The sequence below is a fragment of the Macaca thibetana genome, chromosome X, assembly GCF_024542745.1.
Source record: "Macaca thibetana thibetana isolate TM-01 chromosome X, ASM2454274v1, whole genome shotgun sequence".
In the NCBI taxonomy this organism is placed as follows: Eukaryota; Metazoa; Chordata; class Mammalia; order Primates; family Cercopithecidae; genus Macaca; species Macaca thibetana.
In genome coordinates, this window is record NC_065598.1 from 7,199,096 (window position 1) to 7,218,785 (window position 19,690).

General features: G+C 38.9%; 1 protein-coding gene and 1 long non-coding RNA gene across 3 annotated transcripts in view; one reads left to right on the plus strand and one right to left on the minus strand.

Annotated features, from left to right (window-relative positions):
• PNPLA4 (patatin like phospholipase domain containing 4) overlaps positions 1-19,690 on the minus strand; it is a 235,979-nt gene that overhangs the window by 88,686 nt on the left and 127,603 nt on the right. Inside the window, exon 7 of one of the 2 annotated variants that reach the window (XM_050777242.1) lies at positions 11,549-15,662. The exons of the other annotated variant lie outside the window; for it this stretch is intronic. Coding sequence (XP_050633199.1) covers positions 15,614-15,662 — 49 coding nt within the window. The 3' untranslated portion in view covers positions 11,549-15,613. Of the gene's footprint in view, positions 1-11,548; positions 15,663-19,690 lie in introns of those variants that run through there. 2 annotated transcript variants of the gene reach the window in all.
• Positions 1-19,690, plus strand: part of LOC126946657 (uncharacterized) — a 63,999-nt gene that overhangs the window by 21,609 nt on the left and 22,700 nt on the right. The window lies entirely within an intron of this gene.

A 19,690-nucleotide genomic window follows, 5' to 3' on the forward strand; every position in this document is an offset into this window, starting at 1 on the left:
GACTTTAACACCCCACTGTCAGCATTAGACAGATCAACAAGAGAGAAAGTTAACAAGGATATCCAGGAATTGAACTCAGTTCTGCACCAAGCGGACCTAATAGACATCTACAGAACTCTCCACCCCAAACCAACAGGATATACATCCTTCACAGCACCACATCACACTTATTCCAAAATTGACCACATAGTTGGAAGTAAAGCACTCCTCAGCAAATGTAAAAGAACAGAAATTATAACAAACTGTCTCTCAGACCACAGTGCAATCAAACTAGAACTCAGGACTAAGAAACTCAGTCAGAACCACTCAACTACATGAAAACTGAACAACCTGCTCCTGAATGACTACTGGGTACATAACGAAATGAAGGCAGAAATAAAGATGTTCTTTGAAACCGATGAGAACAAAGATACAACATACCAGAATCTCTGGGACACATTTAAAGCAGTGTGTAGAGGGAAATTTATAGCACTAAATGCCCACAAGAGAAAGCAGGAAAGATCTAAAATTGACACCTTAACATCACAATTAAAAGAACTAGAGAAGCAAGAGCAAACACATTCTAAAGCTAGCAGAAGGCTAGAAATAACTAAGATCAGAGCAGAACTGAAGGAGATAGAGACACAAAAAACTCTCCAAAAAATCAATGAATCCAGGAGTTGGTTTTTTGAAAAGATCAACAAAATTGATAGACCTCTAGCAAGACTAATAAAGAAGAAAAGAGAGAAAAATGAAATAGATGCAATAAAAAATGATAAAGGGGATATCACCACCAACCCCACAGAAATACAAACTACCACCAGAGAATACTATAAACACCTCTACACAAATAAACCAGAAAACCTAGAAGAAATGGATAAATTCCTGGACACATACACTCTCACAGGACTAAACCAGGAAGAAGCTGAATCCCTGAATAGACCAATAACAGGCTCTGAAACTGAGGCAATAATTAATAGCCTACCAACCAAAAAAGTCCAGGACCAGACGGATTCACAGCCAAATTCTACCAGAGATACAAGGAGGAGCTGTACTATTCCTTCTGAAACTATTCCAATCAATAGAAAAAGAAGGAATGCTCCCTAACTCATTTTATGAGGCCAACATCATCCTGATACCAAAGCCTGGCAGAGACACAACAAAAAAAGAGAATTTTAGACCAATATCCCTGATGAACATTAATATAAAAATCCTCAATAAAATACTGGCAAACCGAATCCAGCAGCACATCAAAAAGCTTATCCACCATGATCGAGTGGGTTTCATCCCTGGGATGCAAGGCTGGTTCAACATACACAAATCAATAAATGTAATCCAGCATATAAACAGAACCAAAGACAAAAACCACATGATTATCTCAATAGATGCAGAAAAGGCCTTTGACAAAATTCAACAGCCCTTCATGCTAAAAACTCTCACTAAATTCGGTATTGAAGGAATGTATCTCAAAATAATAAGAGCTATAATTGTGACAAACCCACAGCCAATATTATACTGAGTGGGCAGAAACTGGAAGCATTCCCTTTGAAAACCGGCACAGACAGGGACACCCTCTCTCACCACTCCTATTCAACATAGTGTTGGAAGTTCTGGCCAGGGCAATCAGACAGGAGAAGGAAAAAAAGGGTATTCGATTAGGAAAAGAGGAAGTCAAATTGTCCCTGTTTGCAGATGACATGATTGTATATTTAGAAACCCCATCATCTCAGCCCAAAATCTCCTTAAGCTGATAAGCAATTTCAGCAAAGTCTCAGTTTCAGAGCCTGTTATTGGTCTATTCAGGGATTCAGCTTCTTCCTGGTTTAGTCTTGTGAGAGTGTATGTGTCCAGGAATTTATCCATTTCTTCTAGGTTTTCTGGTTTATTTGTGTAGAGGTGTTTATAGTATTCTCTGGTGGTAGTTTGTATTTCTGTGGGGTTGGTGGTGATATCCCCTTTATCAATATCATGAAAATGGCCATACTGCCCAAGGTAATTTATAGATTCAATGCCATCCCCATTAAACTACCAATGACTTTCTTCACAGAATTGGAAAAAACTACTTTAAAGTTCATATGGAACTCAAAAAGAGCCTGTATTGCCAAGACAATCCTAAGCCAAAATAACAAAGCTGGAGGCATCATGCTACCTGACTTCAAACTATACTACAAGGCTACAGTAACCAAAACAGCATGGGACTGGTACCAAAACAGAGATATAGACCAATGGAACAGAACAGAGCCCTCAGAAATAACACCACACATCTACAGCCATCTGATCTTTGACAAACCTGACAAAAACAAGAGATGGGAAAAGGATTCCCTATTTAATAAATGGTGCTGGGAAAACTGGCTAGCCATATGTAGAAAGCTGAAACTAGATCCCTTCCTTACACCTTATACAAAAATTAATTCAAGATAGATTAGAGACTTAAATGTTAGACTTAAAACCATAAAAACCCTAGAAGAAAACCTAGGCAGTATCATTCAGGACATAGGCATGGGCAAAACACCAAAAGCAATGGCAACAAAAGCCAAAATTGACAAATGGGACCTAATTAAACTAAAGAGCTTCTGCACAGCAAAAGAAACTACCATTAGAGTGAACAGGCATCCTACAGAAAGGGAGAAAAGTTTTGCAAGCTACTCATCTGACAAAGGGCTAATATCCAGAACCTACAAAGAACTCAGACAAATTTACAAGAAAAAAAAAAAACAACCCCATCAACAAATGGGTGAAGGATATGAACAGACACTTCTCAAAAGAAGACATTTATGCAGGCAACAGACACATGAAAAAATGCTCATCATCACTTGCCATCAGAGAAATGCAAATCAAAAGCACAATGAGATACCATCTCACACCAGTTAGAATGGCAATCATTAAAAAGTCAGGAAACAACAAGTGCTGGAGAGGATGTGGAGAAATAAGAACACTTTTACACTGTTGGTGGGACTGTAAACTGGTTCAACCATTGTGGAAGACAGTGTGGCAATTCCTGAAGGATCTAGAACTAGAAATACCATTTGACCCAGCCATCCCATTACTGGGGATATACCCAAAGGATTATAAATCATGCTGCTATAAAGACATATGCACACATATGTTTATTGCAGCACTATTCACAATAGCAATGACTTGGAACCAACCCAAATGTCCAGCAATGACAGACTGGATTAAGAAAATGTGGTATATATACACCATGGAATACTATGCAGCCATAAAAAAGGATGAGTTCATGTCCTTTGTAGGGACATGGATGCAGCTGGAAACCATCATTCTCAGCAAACAATTGCAAGAACAGAAAACCAAACACTGCATGTTCTCACTCATAGGTGGGAATTGAACAATGAGAACGCTTGGACACAGGAAGAGGAACATCACACACTTGGGCCTGTTGTGGGGTGGGGGAGGAGGGAGGGATAGCATTCGGAGACATACCTAATGTAAACGATGAGTTAATGGGTGCAGCACACCAACATGGCACATGTATACATATGTAACAAACCTGCACGTTGTACACATGTACCCTAGAACTTACAGTGTAATAAAAAATTAATTAATAAAAAAAGAAAGTTTTGATTTAGACTGCCTATGTGGCCTCCAGGAGTAGATGTCTGGAGGCTGCGTATTATCATACAGATTTAGGGCTTAGCCGTAGTGGTAAGGGATATGGGGATGTTAAAGACCCCACCTACTCTATTTGCTGGAATAAACATGGAAATGAATCAACCATGTAAACAAACAAACAGAAAGTCATAAAGGTATTCTAAAAATAAAAGTGAACATTTATGTCATCTTAGTGTAAGGGTGAATTTCAAAGCATAATACGAAAAGCAGATGTCGTAAAGAAAAGACTTGAAAAAGCAATTCCTTCTACACTCATTAAAAACATCTATTGGTCAAAACATATTTAAACATCAAATTGTAAATGTCAACATGGAGGAAATATTTTCAAATTATGACACATACCAATATTCATAGTACAAAATGAGCTTTGTAAGTCAAGAAAAAGAAAACTAACACTGTGCTATAGGCTATTTATTAAAGAAATATAAATATATGAATGTAAGTCCAACTTCATTGTAAATTAAAGAAATGCAAATAAAATATAGAAATGTGTGTATATATGTATATATATATAATTCCATATAAAGAATATTTTTGTAAAATAATAAACACATGCCATATATTTAGAAAGAAGCTCTAGAGAATATGTAACAAAATATTAACAGTGGTTGTAATCATTTTATCCAAACATTATTATAATACTAAATATAATGTAAGTAGGAAAATTCTGGTAACTCCTCTTCCATTTATTATTGTCTATAATGAGCATACATTCATGGTTTCATTTCAGAAAGTAATTTTATTTTTTTGGTAGAGACAAAGTCTCACTCTGTCACCCAGCCTGGATTGCAGCCTTGACTTCCTTGGCTCAAGTGATCCTCCTACCTTAGCCTCTCCAGTAGCTGGGACTACAGCTGCTCACCACCATTCCTTGCTAAGTTTTTAATTTTCTGTAAACATGGGATCTTGCTATGTTGCCCAGGCTGATCTTGAACTACTGACTAGACCAATCCCCTTGCCTCAGCCTCCAGAAGTGGTGGGACTACAGGCGTGAGTCACCACACCCAGCCCTCAGAGAGTATTTTAAAGGATTTTTTATCATGTCAGTGGGCATGATACTGTTCTTTTACCTCACCTTAACTGCCCTTTGGATACAAAATGATTCATGTGCCCACGTGACACAACAGAAGATAGGAAGCAGTGAAACTGAGGAGAGGAATGAAAGTCAGAAACAAAGCTATGCAGCTGTCCAGGACTTCTGTCAATCATAGATATGAGAACCAAGAATGCATAAAAGGAATCAAGGAGGAACCATGCATTATTTTATTTATATTATGCAAAATAGGTTAAAATCAGGACGATGAGGTAATTTGCAAACCTTTGCAAATCAGGGAATCCCTAATTCCTTTCATGCATTCTTGGCTCTCATATCTATGATTGAGATACCATGGCTCATGGCACGCCAACAGTGATCAAGTAAAGGAGACAAGTATATTAGAAGACAGTTAGCTTATAGAGATTGATTTAGGGAAAAACAGGGAGAATAAAGAAGTAATATCCAAAAGAATGACAAAGTGTGGGTTGGAGATGTGTTCAATTGAGTGTAGTTGATGAAAGAAAAAATTAGGGAAACCATAGCATCTAGTGGAATTCTGCTAAAACCCTTCCATTATAAAGTTCTGATACCAGCATATACCTCTTCTATTAAGAATTCAGCTACAGCTAATGAAATATGACTCAGCCTTAAAAAGGAAGGAAATTCTGACACAGATTACAACATGGATAAACCTTGAGCACATTATGCTAAGTGAAATAAACCAGATACAGAGCAAATACTGTATGATTTCACTTACATGAGGCACCTAGAATAGTCAAATCCATACAGACAGAAAGTGGATGGCCATTGCCAGGGACTGGCAGGAGAGAGGAATGAGGAGTTATTGTTTAACAGGTACAGAGTTTCAGTTTTGCAAGATGAAAAAAGTTCTGGAGAAGGATGGTGGTGATGCTTGTACAACAATGTGAATATCCTTAGTGCCACTGAACTCACTTAAAAATGCTTAAAATGGTCAATTTTATGTTATGTGCATTTTACTACAATAAAAAAATAAGGTAGAGAATATTAAGTCAAAAAGCATGAAAGAGTTTTCTACCAAAGCAGTTTTAGATATGATTGGAGTTCTCAACCAAGCTATTCCAAAGAAGGCAAGGTTATCTGTGATGAAGTTAACATATGACTTTTTGTATTAGTCTGTTCTCATGCTACTAATAAAGACATAACAGAGACTGGGTAATTTATAAAGAAAAAGAGGTTTAGTGGACTCAGTTCCATATGGCTGGGGAAGCCTCAAAATTATGGCAGAAGGCAAAGGAGGAGAAAGGCACATCTTACATGGTGGCAGGCAAAAGCCTGTGCAGGAGAACTCCCATTTATAAAACCATCAGATATTGCAAGACTTATTCACTACCACAAGAACAGTATGGGAGAAACTACTCCCATAATTCAATCATCTCCACTTTGCCCCACCCTTGACACATGGGGATTATTACAATTCAAGATAAGATTTGAGTGGGGACACAGCCAAACCATATCACTTTTAAACATAATCTTATTTAAATAATCAATTACAAATTTATTGAAAACATAAGGCAGTGACCCCATAATAACACTGCTGAAGGAGACCCATGAAGTTTTAATTACACTCAATTATCATTTCTATTGAGCCAACAGATTCAAATAAAAGGGTATGGGGGTGCAAGAGACACTTGATCTGAGGAACCATGCATTATTTTATACGTATTATACAAAATAGTTTAAGGATGATGAGGTAATTTGAAAATTTTTGGAAATCAATCTGTATATGATTGTCTTTTTAAATGTCTCCTTGGATCATGATACTCTTTGACATATTTTACTCTCTGAGAAGAGAAAGGTATTTCCAACACTCTAAATGCTGTATTTCACTGATGAACTGTCCCATCCAATACTCTGAATCTTCAATTGCCCTGAAATCCATATTTGGTAGAAAACTGGGCAACATGAGTTTTCCCATTGCAGTCTTTATGTGACTACTAGGCATGCCACAAATGGCTTCCATGTTAGTGCCAGCATCTAGATGAGGCAAACACAGTGGCACCTGAAAACTCAGAGATGCTAGCAATCATGGAGCCCCTAGAGGTGTTATAGCTCTTTCTCAGGGAGTCACGAGGTCCAAGCCCTGAAAAAATGTGGCAGCTCTTCACTTCTGTACCCTGGCAAGCGAGAGCATGTTACAGCTCTCTTTTTCCTGTAGTCTGGCAAGCAGGAGCATGTTACAGCTCTTTTATTCCCATTGCCCACAGCTTGGTGAGCTGGCCAGGAATATCACAACTCTTTCCTTCCCACCACCTGCATGTCAGTGAGTTTCAGGTTCTTGTCCCACAACTGAGAGGAATAAGGTGCATGGACACTAGCGAGTGAATAAGACAGAGAAGAATTTTATTGAGTGACAGAAGGAATGCTTTCACCTGTGAGAGGAGAACCTGAAAGCAGGTTGCCATCTGTGAGGCTGAGTCTGGGTTTTTATGGACCTAGAATGCAGGAGAAGTGTGCTGATTGATCCATTGGTGGGTTTGGCAAAAGCACCATTCAATTGGTTAAAAGGCATTATCCAGAAGGAAACAATTAAGAGAGAGAGGGTAACATGGGGATAGAAGTTCTTGCTCCAGTCATGGACTCTATACAGAACCAGAGAAGCTCAGTTTTTAGGTTTAAACTATCTTTGGCTTGAAGGTCGGGTCTTACCTGTCCCTGTCTGCTAGGAATTTTTCTGTCTCCTGCCACTATCATCATCATACTATCCCCACTCCATATGCATACTTTTACCCTTCAGTGTGACTAAACAAAAGGATTCAAAGAAAATATAAATACATTTCTCCAAAAGTCTGTTCATTTTACCTATACATACAACATTATCTGTAGCAGATAAAAATACACCATCTGATAAGAACATAGAATGGTGGCAGAAATGATTTTAGATTTGTTCTGCACACCCTTTGTTTTCTCACTGGGGAAGACAAGGCCATAGAGCTGAACCAACTGGCCAAGTTAGCCAAGATTCTGTGAATCCCAACATTAAATTCTGTGCATATTGCTATAATGGTTTTCATTGTGGATTTCATGCATGCATGCCCTATAATATAACAAGTTTGTTGAGTATATGGCTTACTTGGTTTGTGCCATAGTAGTGTCTTATTTAAAGAAGTAAAATCCAAGCACAAAAACTTACTAAAAAAGAATTCTATTCTTTATCTGTGTCTCTCTAAGAATATTTAAAAGAATTCAATTTGTGGTGTTTTGGAACACTTTTATTTCTTTAATTGTCTCATCCCATATTCTGAGACCTTTCTTTCACCATGCCTCCCAATCATCCCTTCTGTCTCCCATAGTGTTTAAATGCTATTCTCTCTTCCCAACTCACACGTCTACTGAAGCAAAGCACACATTTTTACTGAAGTCATACTGGAACATTTTTGGCTTAGTTTTACTCTTATTGGGTCGCTGTTTTCCAGTCTAAAGCTTAAAATAGGCTTCCCTGGCTTTACTGATCTTCTCCTGCTTTTAAATTACGTATTATACAAGGTAAGGTGAGAAAAGATGGGCTAAATTAAGCAAACTAACAGCTCTCTAAATGATTGGTCTAAAGGATGTCCAGAATGGACCAACACACTAGTGTTGGAAGTTTTAGATTTCAGACTCTTTTGCCCTGACATGATTATCAATGAGTTGCATGCAAGGACACGAGATATCAGGAACTTTCATGTCATCTGAGACATCACAAGCATCTCAGAAGAATGAGTCAGGTTTTAAATAGCTTCCTGCCAGCTAGAATAACGACCAAGTCATAAGGTCCACTAGGAAAAGATTGAAGACATATTCAAAAACAAATACAAGATAGCCTGAAACCAGGAAAGAAAACTTTGCAGTGCAATGAGAAGTACCTTTTGACCCCTGGGACCTTAAGGACTGAATACCAGAGGTCAAGCAGGAAATGCTATGCGGAGATTGTCCTCCAGCTGCTGGGACAGCAAGCCAGGCTGTTAGGGGTAAAGCTTGAACAAACATAAGCAGTGCCAAGCTGAGTTCATCTCAGAAAAGAAGGGTTATGTCTTTGTTTAGAGGCAAAGCAAAAGCACTTGGGGCCTAGATGCTCACAAATATCACTGACCAAAGTATATTTTAGCTCTATGTCAGTTGAAGTTAGGATCAGAAACAACCACTGCTACTCTGTAAACTTTTTTTTTCTTTCTTGCTCTTTGGGGAGAATTTCACGTTTACCCTTAGTTGTCTGATAAAAACTCTGTTTGAACATTTACAATCTTGTCTCACATCAACTCGTCAGGATCCAAAATATATCGACAGATGGGAATTACGAATCCACTCTCCCAAGATGAATGATGATTGTATGAAAGTTGCAGGCTTTGCTCAGGTGGCTTGAAAATAACTGATAAAAAAAAGACTGTGAATCTTTAGCACAGAATAAGGAAAAATAAAAAGCAACTCAAGTATGTTATTATTTAATACATGGAAAATTAAAAGTGTCTACAAAAATACCTGAGATAAGATTTCAGGCTTAATTCCTAGAGGTTAGTGTTGGCCAAGTTCCATTCTGTGCAGGTTGGAATGCATCTGGGAGTATTGGAATTAATCACTTGGAGAAGAGCCCAGGCATACTTGAACACATTCCAGAGAGGATGACCATGGTGTGTTGAAGTAGCTGAATATGAATGATGATATTGAAGCATCTGAGAATTTTGATCTTGGAGAAGAAAGATTGGGGAAAATATAGAGAAGCCTGTAGGAGATGTGATTTTGTATCTGAAGATCAACCATGTAGGAAAAAAAGTTAGATGGTGCCATGATTTGGATATTTGACTCCTCCAATCCTCATGTTAAAATTTCATCCCCAGTGTTGGAGGTGGGGCCTCATGGGAGGTATTTAGATCATGGGAACAGATCCTTCATGAATAGATTAATGCCCTAGCTGAGGGAAGAGATAAGTGAGTTCTCACTCTGTTCATTTCCACAAGAGCTGGTTGTTAAAAAAGACTGGCACCTCTTGCCTCTGGCTCTCTTGCTTCCTCTCTTGCCATGTGATGTCTGCACACACCAGCTCCCTTTTACCTTCTACCATGAGGATAAGCAGTCTGTGGCCCTTGCCAGATGCAGATGCCAAAACTTGAACTTTTCCAGACATCAGAATTGTGAGCCAAATAAACATTTTTCTTTATATATTACCCAGCCTCAGATACTTCTTCATAGCAACACAAAATGGACTAAGACAGATGGCCTGATGAGGTGGAAAAGATCTTCCCCACTAGGCTTTGAGATAACAGAGTAGCTTCTCAGAAGGAAGAGGGATGTGTCAGTGGTCCCCAAGACCATGCCCACATTCAATGATTTGGTAAGACTCACAGGACTCAGAAGTTGTTATACTACTCATACTTACAGTTTGTGATAGTGAAAGGACACAAACAAAATCAGCACAGGGGAAAAGATGGATGGGCAAAGTGCAAGGGAAAGTAGACACAGGCTTCCAATGTGCAAGGGAAACTAGGCACACTTCCAAGTGTGTCCTCCCAGTGGGTGCACTTAATACCTCTGGCAAGGAGTTGTAATAATATATCCAAAGTATTGTCAATTGGGAAAGTTCACTCAAACCTTGGAGTACAGAGTTTTTATTGGAGGTCAGACACAAAGGCACATAGTCAAACATGATTTTTGAATCTCTAGACTCTTAGAAGGAAACAAAAAGTGTTTACCACAAGACACACCGCTTGCATGCACTATTTACACAATCTTGTATGCATAGTTCAAGACACTCCCCCCACCCAAAGCATGAAAAGCCCTATAATCAATGGGAACATTCTAAGCACTTAAATCACAGGAAACTAACCAAGGCCCATCACTAAAGTGGGACTTTCTTGGGAATGTGCAGGGTTTGAGCAACCCAGGCCTGCTGTGTTAAGTCTTTCCTGTACAGGGGACAAGGCTGGTGAGTCCATGGTAGAGGTTTTGTGAAAACTGGCTCCTCTTGCCTGCAGCCACTATTTTGTTTTGTTTTGTTTTGTTTTTGTTTTTGTTTTGTTTGACATGGAGTCTTGCTCTGTCTCCCAGGCTGGAGTTCAGTGGCAAAATCTCAACTCACTGCAACCTCCGCCTCCCGGGTTCAAGCGATTCTCCTACCTCAGCCTCCCAAGTAGCTGGGATTACAGGTGTGCACCACCACAGCCAACTAATGTTGTATTTTTAGTAGAGATGGGGTTTCGCCATGTTGGTGAGGCTGGTCTCCAACTCCTGACCTCAGGCGATCCGCCCACCTTGGCCTCCCAAAGTGCTGGGATGACGGGCTTAAGTCACTGTGCCTGGACTGCCTGCAGCCTTCTTTTGTATGGTTCTTTGTGCAAAAGCCAGGGGAATTGGAGAGAGATTCATTTTGATTTAAAAATCCTTGCTCTGTCCTTGCTCTGTGAATTTGAAATAAGATACTTTACTTTGGTGAATCTTTATTTTTAATTAGAGAGAGAGAGAGAGGAGAAGAGAAAGCACGCACGGAGGTCAGATGCCTCCAGCCAAAGGAGGTGAGGCATAGAGATCTGTTACCACTAAGGAAGGTATCTGAATCACGTGGCACCAAATATGTCACTGGTGGAAGGTATCCAAGTTACTGGTGGCAAATCCATATGGATCTGCAGCAACCTCAATTCTTGCCTTCTCAGAAGAAAGAATTCAACAGAGGGGCATACGGCAGGAAAAAGATGGAGGAAACTTTCAGAGCAGGAGTGGAAGTTTATTAAAAAGCTTTGGAACAGTAAGGAAAGAAAAGAAAGGAAGGAAAGTACACTTGGAAGAGGGCCAAGCAGGTGACTTGAGAAACCAAGTGCACTACACTTTGGTGAATCATGAAAGAAATAGTTAACATTGTTTATAAAGTGTGCCTGGTAGATGTTATATGAAAACTTGTTTTCTTTTCCCTTGAGTTGGGGAAGGTGAGATTCCCGGTAAATCATCATATTTATTCCCTCACCCGTTCTAAAACTCCAATATGTACATGAAATATCTGGGGATCTCATTAAAATACAGATTATGATTTGGTAGATTTGGAGATGGGCCCCAAATTCTGTGATTTTAACAAGCTCCTGGGTGATGTTGGTGCCACTGGTTCATGGACCACATGAAGCCCAGGGGGTGGCAGCACTATGTCATGGGGGAAACTAGGGAGCAGGTTTAGTACACACTCATATTTATACCCCCTGACATCTTCTCTTGTTCCATTCCCTTCCCCTCAACCTAGTACAACTTAGAGTGTTGCAGGGCAGTAATTTTCAAGCATTGCTTTTTGAAACTATCAAGAATAACCTGGCTTTCCAGTTAAAAGTGAAGATTCTGGGTCCCCACTGCACTGTCGTCCAATTCTGAGATGAAGCTTGGGAACATGCTGTTTTTGTTGTGTTTCTAAAGTGGAACCCTCTGTGATCTGATTTAGGTAGTGGAGACCCCAGGATGTCTATGAAGGAGGCTGGGATCATCAATGTGATGGAAGGGAGGGCATGGATGCTGCTTAGAAGCTGTGTTTACATAGCAAGCACCTGGTTTCTGATGGCTCAGTGTATTAGTCTGTTCTCACACTGCTAATAAAGACATACCTGAGACTGGGTAATCTATAGAGAAAAAGAGGCTAAGTGGACTCACAGTTCCACATGACTGGGGAGGCCTCACAGGCCTAGCAGAAGGCAAAGGAGAAGAAAGGGCACATCTTACATGGTGACAGGCAAGAGAGCATGTGCAGGGGAACTCCCATTTATAAACCCATCAGAACTTGTGAGACTCATTCACTACCATGAGAACAGTATGAGGGGAATCACCCCCATGATTCAACTATCTCCACCTGGCCCCACCCTTGACACCTGGGGATTATTATAATTCAAGGTGAGATTTGGATGGGGACACAGCCAAACCATATCACTGAGATTGTGTATTTGTTTGGGTGACTCAGAGGGATGTGATGGAGATTTTTGTGTGGTCTAAATCCTTTTCAAGCCACCCCTCGGTGCAGTCACTGGAGGCAGGCCATCTGGGAACCACACTTCTCCTCACTCCAGGAAGGAACAAGGGACCAAGGGACCCTAGACAAGCTATTTTACTCTTTTAAGCCTAGTTTGTTTTATCAGTTGTAAGAGAGTAATAATGCTTACCTGGAATTGGATTTTATTTCTTTTTTATTTATTTATTTTTTAGAGACGGGGTCTTGCTCTGTCACCCAGGATGGGGTTCAGTAGTGCAATCACAGCTCATTGCAGCATTAAACTCCTGGGCTAAAGTGATCCTCCCACCTCAGCCTCCCAAAGAGCTGGGACTACAGACATGTACCACCACACCTGGCTGTTTTTAATATTTTTTTTTTTTTTTGGAGAGATGCGGGTCTTGCTATGTTGCCCAGTCTAGTCTCAAATTCCTGGGCTAACACAGTCCTTCTGCCTCAGCCTCCAAACGTGCTGGGATTAAAGATGTGAGCCATACTGCCCAGCAAAAATGGAATGGGTTTTATAATCAAAGAGCTCAGAGGAGACACCCAGGAAATTCTATTTGTTCTTTTTATTGGTTCTCTTATACCTGATTGGAGTAGGGACTTCACATTGAAACTAATGTAAATGTGTTTGACATATTACTCTGTCTGTTCTCTTTCTCTCATTCAAGAATGATGCCAGGAGGATTAATAGGTGGAAGTAATACGAGCTCTGGTTTCATGGTCATGTCATTCGTTCTCCCAGCAGCTTGCATAGTGCAGCCATCAGAAGTGGTGAGGAGAATGCTCCGGAGCTGTGCACACCTAGGATGGAAAAGCTCTGTCTAGATTTCTCATTACAAGGTTACCTGCCCCTCCAACATTAAAGGGAGCATTGGCAGGAATCCTGAAATGGAAAGGGACTTGGAAGTTCCAATCTCAGATCTTCCTTTGCTTGTACAGAGAAAGAGACTGAGATCAGGAAAAGTTTGATGATGACGTCTGTCAGTATTAGGAATACAAACCTATCCTCTTTGCTCTCACACAATTATTTTATCCACTGCACCATTCTGCTTCCCTACAAATAGGAGCAAATTAGCTTCCACCAAAAGAGTACACCCTGTGGGGAAATGACTTGAAGGTCAATAATACGTATTTGTATTGACTTAAAGAATAGTCAAGCTGCTAAAAGGGTCGATGTTAGTTTTCTTCCCTTGACATATTTATTAATAATTTAGGATATGGGGAAAATAAGATGCCTTCTGGAATTAATATTAGTTGTAAAGCATCGTATATCAGAGGAAAAGTGAAGTAAAGCCAAGAGACCAAAATGTTAGATTGTGAGATTAAAATAATGCTAGATATACCTTCAAACGGGCAAATGATGCACAGTGTGAGTATAAATAAGTGCCTGTATGCTGTTTTGCTTTTTATTGTAGTTTATGTTTATGGTTGGATTAAAGTGGTTATATTTTAATTGTCTTAAAAAATGATACCAGTTGTCCTCTATCCAAATGAACCTTGTCTATCAAAGTAGTCAACTTGTAAGGCCATGTGCTTATTCCAATGATGTTGGCACTACTTAAAACACTTTTTTAATGCCTAAGGCATTTTCTTTAAATATTCTTATTAATGGCAGATTTTTGTAGAGAATCTACTATGTTTGGTATGATGTAAAAAATCTTTAGGAGAAAGTGTGTGTCCCTATAAAGGTTGTGGAAGGTTGGGAAAATCATTTGGAGTAAAACAAAAGGAGTAGATTACTGAAAACATGACGATGTTTTCGAAAGCAATCCATGTATTCTAATGGAACAGTGCGATGATGTGATGCGAGAGAAGAGCTCATCTTCCAGACCTCTCCTGGTCACTCTACTTTAGTTTGAATGTGAAGCAGTTTTAAAGGCAGATGTACTCCGAACTGCGTTCAACAAACATTTAGTCAGCAGTCTTGTTGCAATGATGCCTCCATTCTCTCCATTGGTCAAAGAAGTATGTGGGCAGAAGTTGAGCTATTGCAAAGTTCAGTGATTGCTTCATGTGGAAGGTGGTGGTAGATGTGTCACACTGATGTGAAGACAGGGAGGCCATGGCCGAAGATCTGCCCATTTAATCTGGTGCTCCCCTCTCTTCTTGATGCAAAGAGGAAAAAGAGAGACTTTAGTCTCAAAGTCAAATCAGAGTGATGCGTGGAGATGGTTAAATGCGGTTTGCCTCTGTGATGCCACTGAGCTGCAACCCTGGTTTTCTATTCTTTGCTCAACACCAGAAGCTAAGGCTATGGGAAGGGATGCATCATGGCAGCTGTACATTGAGAATGAGCCCAGAGGATAGCTTTTTAGAAGCATCTGCTCTTCTTTATTTGAGAAACTCAGCCCTTTCGAGTCGCTTGGATAAAGTATAGCTTTCTAAGGTGAGAAGAAACTTGAAAGGCAGTTCTGATATCTAATATGGAATTCTTATTATTGCATAGGTTCATTTCATATCGTTCTAGAAATTTATAGGTGCATTTCACGGTTCAAAAGTAGAAATGTCAGGAGAAAACATCAAAAAGAGAAATCCCATTTTACACTGATTGGAGATCACAGGATATAAGATGAAGGAAGGAAGTAGAAAAACATACCCTCACTCACCTGCCCGTAGTTGCTGCTTCCTGCTGGCTAGGGCGCCTTGGTTTGCATTGTATAAGACCTCTCTGCAAGAGTCTACACTTGTCTTCCTCACTGTATGGTGGCCTCAGAGTTCCTTTACCAGGGGACAAGAGTGAAAGCTTCAAGGTTTCTTAAGATTGAATTCTCAGACTTCGCACAGCATTTCCTCTGCCACATTCTGTTAGTCAAAGTACATAACAAGGCTAGTCCCAGGTCAAGGGTATGGAAATAGACTCTGTGTCTTTATGGTGGACACAGGGAGGTGCCATTCATCAGACATTATTATAAAGGCAATCTGCAACACTTCTTTCTGAATTTCCTCAAAGAGAACATGACTGGCGTCTTGATTTCTGAAATCCATGTCTTAAATCCTCAAGTAGCTCCTTTTGTGACACAGTTTCTATTTATTGAAAAGCTAAATCTGGAAGAAGGAAATAATAAAGGAAGATCTATAAAAACATTTATTCTTGAATATATATGTATGTATATATCACAAAAACTACAGGTTTTGATATTCTGCAGTTAAATTTGTTCATATGATTTTTCATTTAATTTACTTATTTAACATATTTCAATAAATAATACATGCACATGGCAGAAAATTCAAAGGTACAAAAGGGCATAAAGTAAGCCTTTTTTCTGTATCATTTCTCTCTACCACTCAGTTTCACCATAAGAAACCATATTGCCGTATTTGCAGAAAATTTGGATTTATATCATTTTATTCTATTTAAATCAAATACTCAAGACTAAATAAGAAGGAGACCCATAGAGATGGGGAAGGGGGTATATTTATTTGATTACAACAAACTATGAAGTCATCAACTGACTGTGCCACTTTCTGCTGCCTCACAGATTAAAAACATAAATAACAGAAGGAGAAAGAAAAAATTGTGGAGATGTGTACAGATAAGAATCTAGGAAGCCCCACCAGTATCTATCCTCCTGACTTGAAAAATGCCCGGCAGGGTGACAGTGGGGAGGATGATTAATTATCACTCTGGCATCCCCAGCCATCAGAAAGAGCCCTTTTTAAAGGACCTATAAAATATTAATAAGGTTCACAAGTTTATTTAGCTAATGTGGGATGCCAATACATTGTATCACCATTAGTTTTTGTCTGCGATGCTACAATGTGACTTATAAGGCAAACGTGACTACTGTTAAGACTTAGGAAATAGGTATGAGCTTGGTGGCAGGCAGGAAAGGTTACTGAGATGATAGTATTTGCAATTCAGTTCAGTAGCATACTTGGTGCAGAAGCCAAGTTGTGGAGAGTTGAGCAGTAATAGTTCAAGGACAAGTAATAGACAACTCCGTTAATAAGTTTATCTGTGAAGGAAAGAATAATAGCTACAGAAAGTCATCCAATCACATAAGTGATATTTTAATAAGAAAGACTTGAACATCAGCCTTACATATTGCTATAGGCCAACTTACTGTTGGGGTAGATCAAGCTATCTGGAGAGTCACATACATATGCCACCCCATCTTTAGCAGACACCTCATGCTCCCAAGATCTGAATCAGAGATGACAGGGGAGGAACTAAGAACTTTGGCTTGCATTTACTGAATGTTTGCTACATGCTAGACCTTGTCTTGTCTAATTTACACAAATTATGCCATTGCAACTTCACAGCAATTCAGCTGTGTACCATTGTTGTACCTGCCCTACTGGCGAAGAAACTAAGGTCTACAGAGGTTAAAAAATTTCCTGAAAGCCACTCAACTAAACCATGACAAGGCTAATATCAGACCCTGAGTAGCCTGATGACAGAAGTCACCATGCTATACACCACCCCTGACTGAGCCCCACACAAAAGAACGTCAAAACGTGCAGGGATATTTGACCGTATCAACCAATCTTGTTGTAGCCATAAAGTCGATGGATGTAGAGGTTGGGCCCAAGTGTTCTCCTTTGTCTCTCTGGTTCCCTCTCACTTACATATTTCATTGTGAATACAATTAACCTTCTTATCATCAGACAAAGCTCTTAAAGATTCCAGAGATTACTCAATAGTGCAACTTACTCTGAACACAACACAGATTTGTCCAGTCCATTGTGACTGAAAAGACTAAATAAGATAAATTTGTTCTCTTCAATGTGAGAGGCATGTCTGTAGCAGTGAGAAGTCAGGTAGGTGTGATAATTAAATTTTACGAGTCAATTTGTCTAGGCTATCATAGCCAAACACCAATCTAGATATTGCTGCGAAAGTATGTTGTAGATGGGATTAACATTCCCTATCACTTGACATCAGGGAGTTGACCCTCACGACATGATGGTCTACACCCAATCCCTTGAAGACCTTAAGAGCTGAAACAGATTTCCCAGAGTAAAGAAACTCAGCCTCAAGAAATTCAAGACAGTAACATAGAAATCCTGAGTTTCCAGCATACTGCCTCTTCTAATTATTTTAGACTTGCCAGTCCTCACCGTCATGTGAACCAATTCCTTACAAGTAAATGTCGTCAGTGGATACATATAGAAAGACAGGAACGTACATCTGCATGTGTATTTGTCTGTCTATCTATCTATCTATCTATCTATCTATCTATCTATCTATCTATCATCTACCTATATGTCAATCATTTCTCATCTATCTCTTGCTATTTATCATCTATCTATCCATGTTTATCTATCTATCTATCTATCTATCTATCTATCTATCATCTACCTATCATTTACCTGTCAATCATTTGTCATCTATCACTTGCTATTTATCATCTACCTATCCATGTCTATCTACTGATCTATCTATAATCTACCTATCATCTGCCTATCTGTCAATCATTTGTCATCTCTCTTTAGCTATTTGTCATCTACTTAGCTCTATCTATCTATCTATCTATCTATCTATCTGTCATCTATCTTTCAATCATCTATATATCTATCTGTCTATGTCATTATCTATCTATCCTATTGGTTTTGTTTCTCTGGAAAACTCTGACCAATGCAGTCAGTGTGAAGGGACAGATCAGTATGACTGATAGCTCACAGGTAAAACTTATATTTATGAAACCAGCTTTCTTTCACACTGACTGTTACTTGATTACTCACACCTAGGGCTTCTATCTGGATTTGTTCACAGTGTTTCCTTTATCTTCAGTCACTCTTCTCTTTTTTCAGTGTTTTTCATCTTCATCAACATCGATTTCTTTTTGTCTCCTGGTGGGTTTTCTTTCTTCCTGATATGGTTTGGCTGTGTCCCCACCCAATTCTCATCTTGAATTGTAACTCCCATAATTCCCACATGTTGTTGGAGGGACCCAGTGGGAGGTAATTGAATCGTCAGGGCAGGTGTTTCCCATGCTGTTCTGGTGCTAGTGAATAAGTCTCACGAGATCCGATGGTTTTATGTAGGAGAGTTCCCCTGAACATGCTCTCTTGCCTGCCGCCATGTAAGATGTGACTTTGCTCCTCATTCACCTTCTGCCATGATTGTGAGGCCTCCCCAGCCATGTGGAACTGTGAAACTTTATAAATTATGTAGTCTTTGGTATGTCTTTATTAGCAGCATGAGGACAGACTAATACACTTCCCTAAAGTTTCATTGGCACTTTGATGTTCTTTTAAGTGTTTTATCAGGCTTATCCAAATTTATAGTTCCTAAAATTTTAACTTTTGATGAAGGAAATACATGGTCAGAAATATAACATTCTTATAAGAATCACTACCTACCAGTCACTTTAATATATCAATGAAGAAGCATTGTTTCCTGTTATTCAGGAGGTGAATAACATGTTTTGGCTACAACAAATTCATGTGAAAATCATGTACAATCCAGTGAAATGAATTATTATGCAATTAATATCTGAATGCATTTGTATTTTTTCAGCTTACCACTTGTCTCTCAATCATCTAGCCATGCATGAATACTAACAGGCTTGTCTTATTTATAATAGGAACACCTAATCATTGTGTTTTTCTAAATTTTTATTTGTATTTCCGGATTATAAACCCAACTGCTAATTTAGATTGTTGTTTAGAAAAGCAACATAGCTCTTTTATTTTATCAAAGGTCATTCAGCAAATTTAATATGTTTGATGCCAGAAAAAGAAATCTCTTTACACAAACATACCCTCTACAAGTTACAAGTTAAAAGCAATATTTGTTTATTTATAATAGCAAACAATAAACTTTTAATCTCTACTACTGTCTTACATTATTTTATGCAATATGCCATAGCTAAAAAAATCTTCTCTACTTTTTTCCTATCCAGTTAGTGAATACATTTTAAGTATTAAATGGAAGAATTAGATTCTTAGGAGAGACAGAACACATATAAAAAGATGTTAATATTTAATAATAAAATTTGAAAATATATTACAAAATAAAGTAAGAAATTTTATTATCTCCAAGAGTATCCTTTTTATAAATTATTTTTCTTGGTTTCTTGTGCTGTTTAAATTTTCTTGATTTCTTTGCAATGGTATTGCTCTGCAAA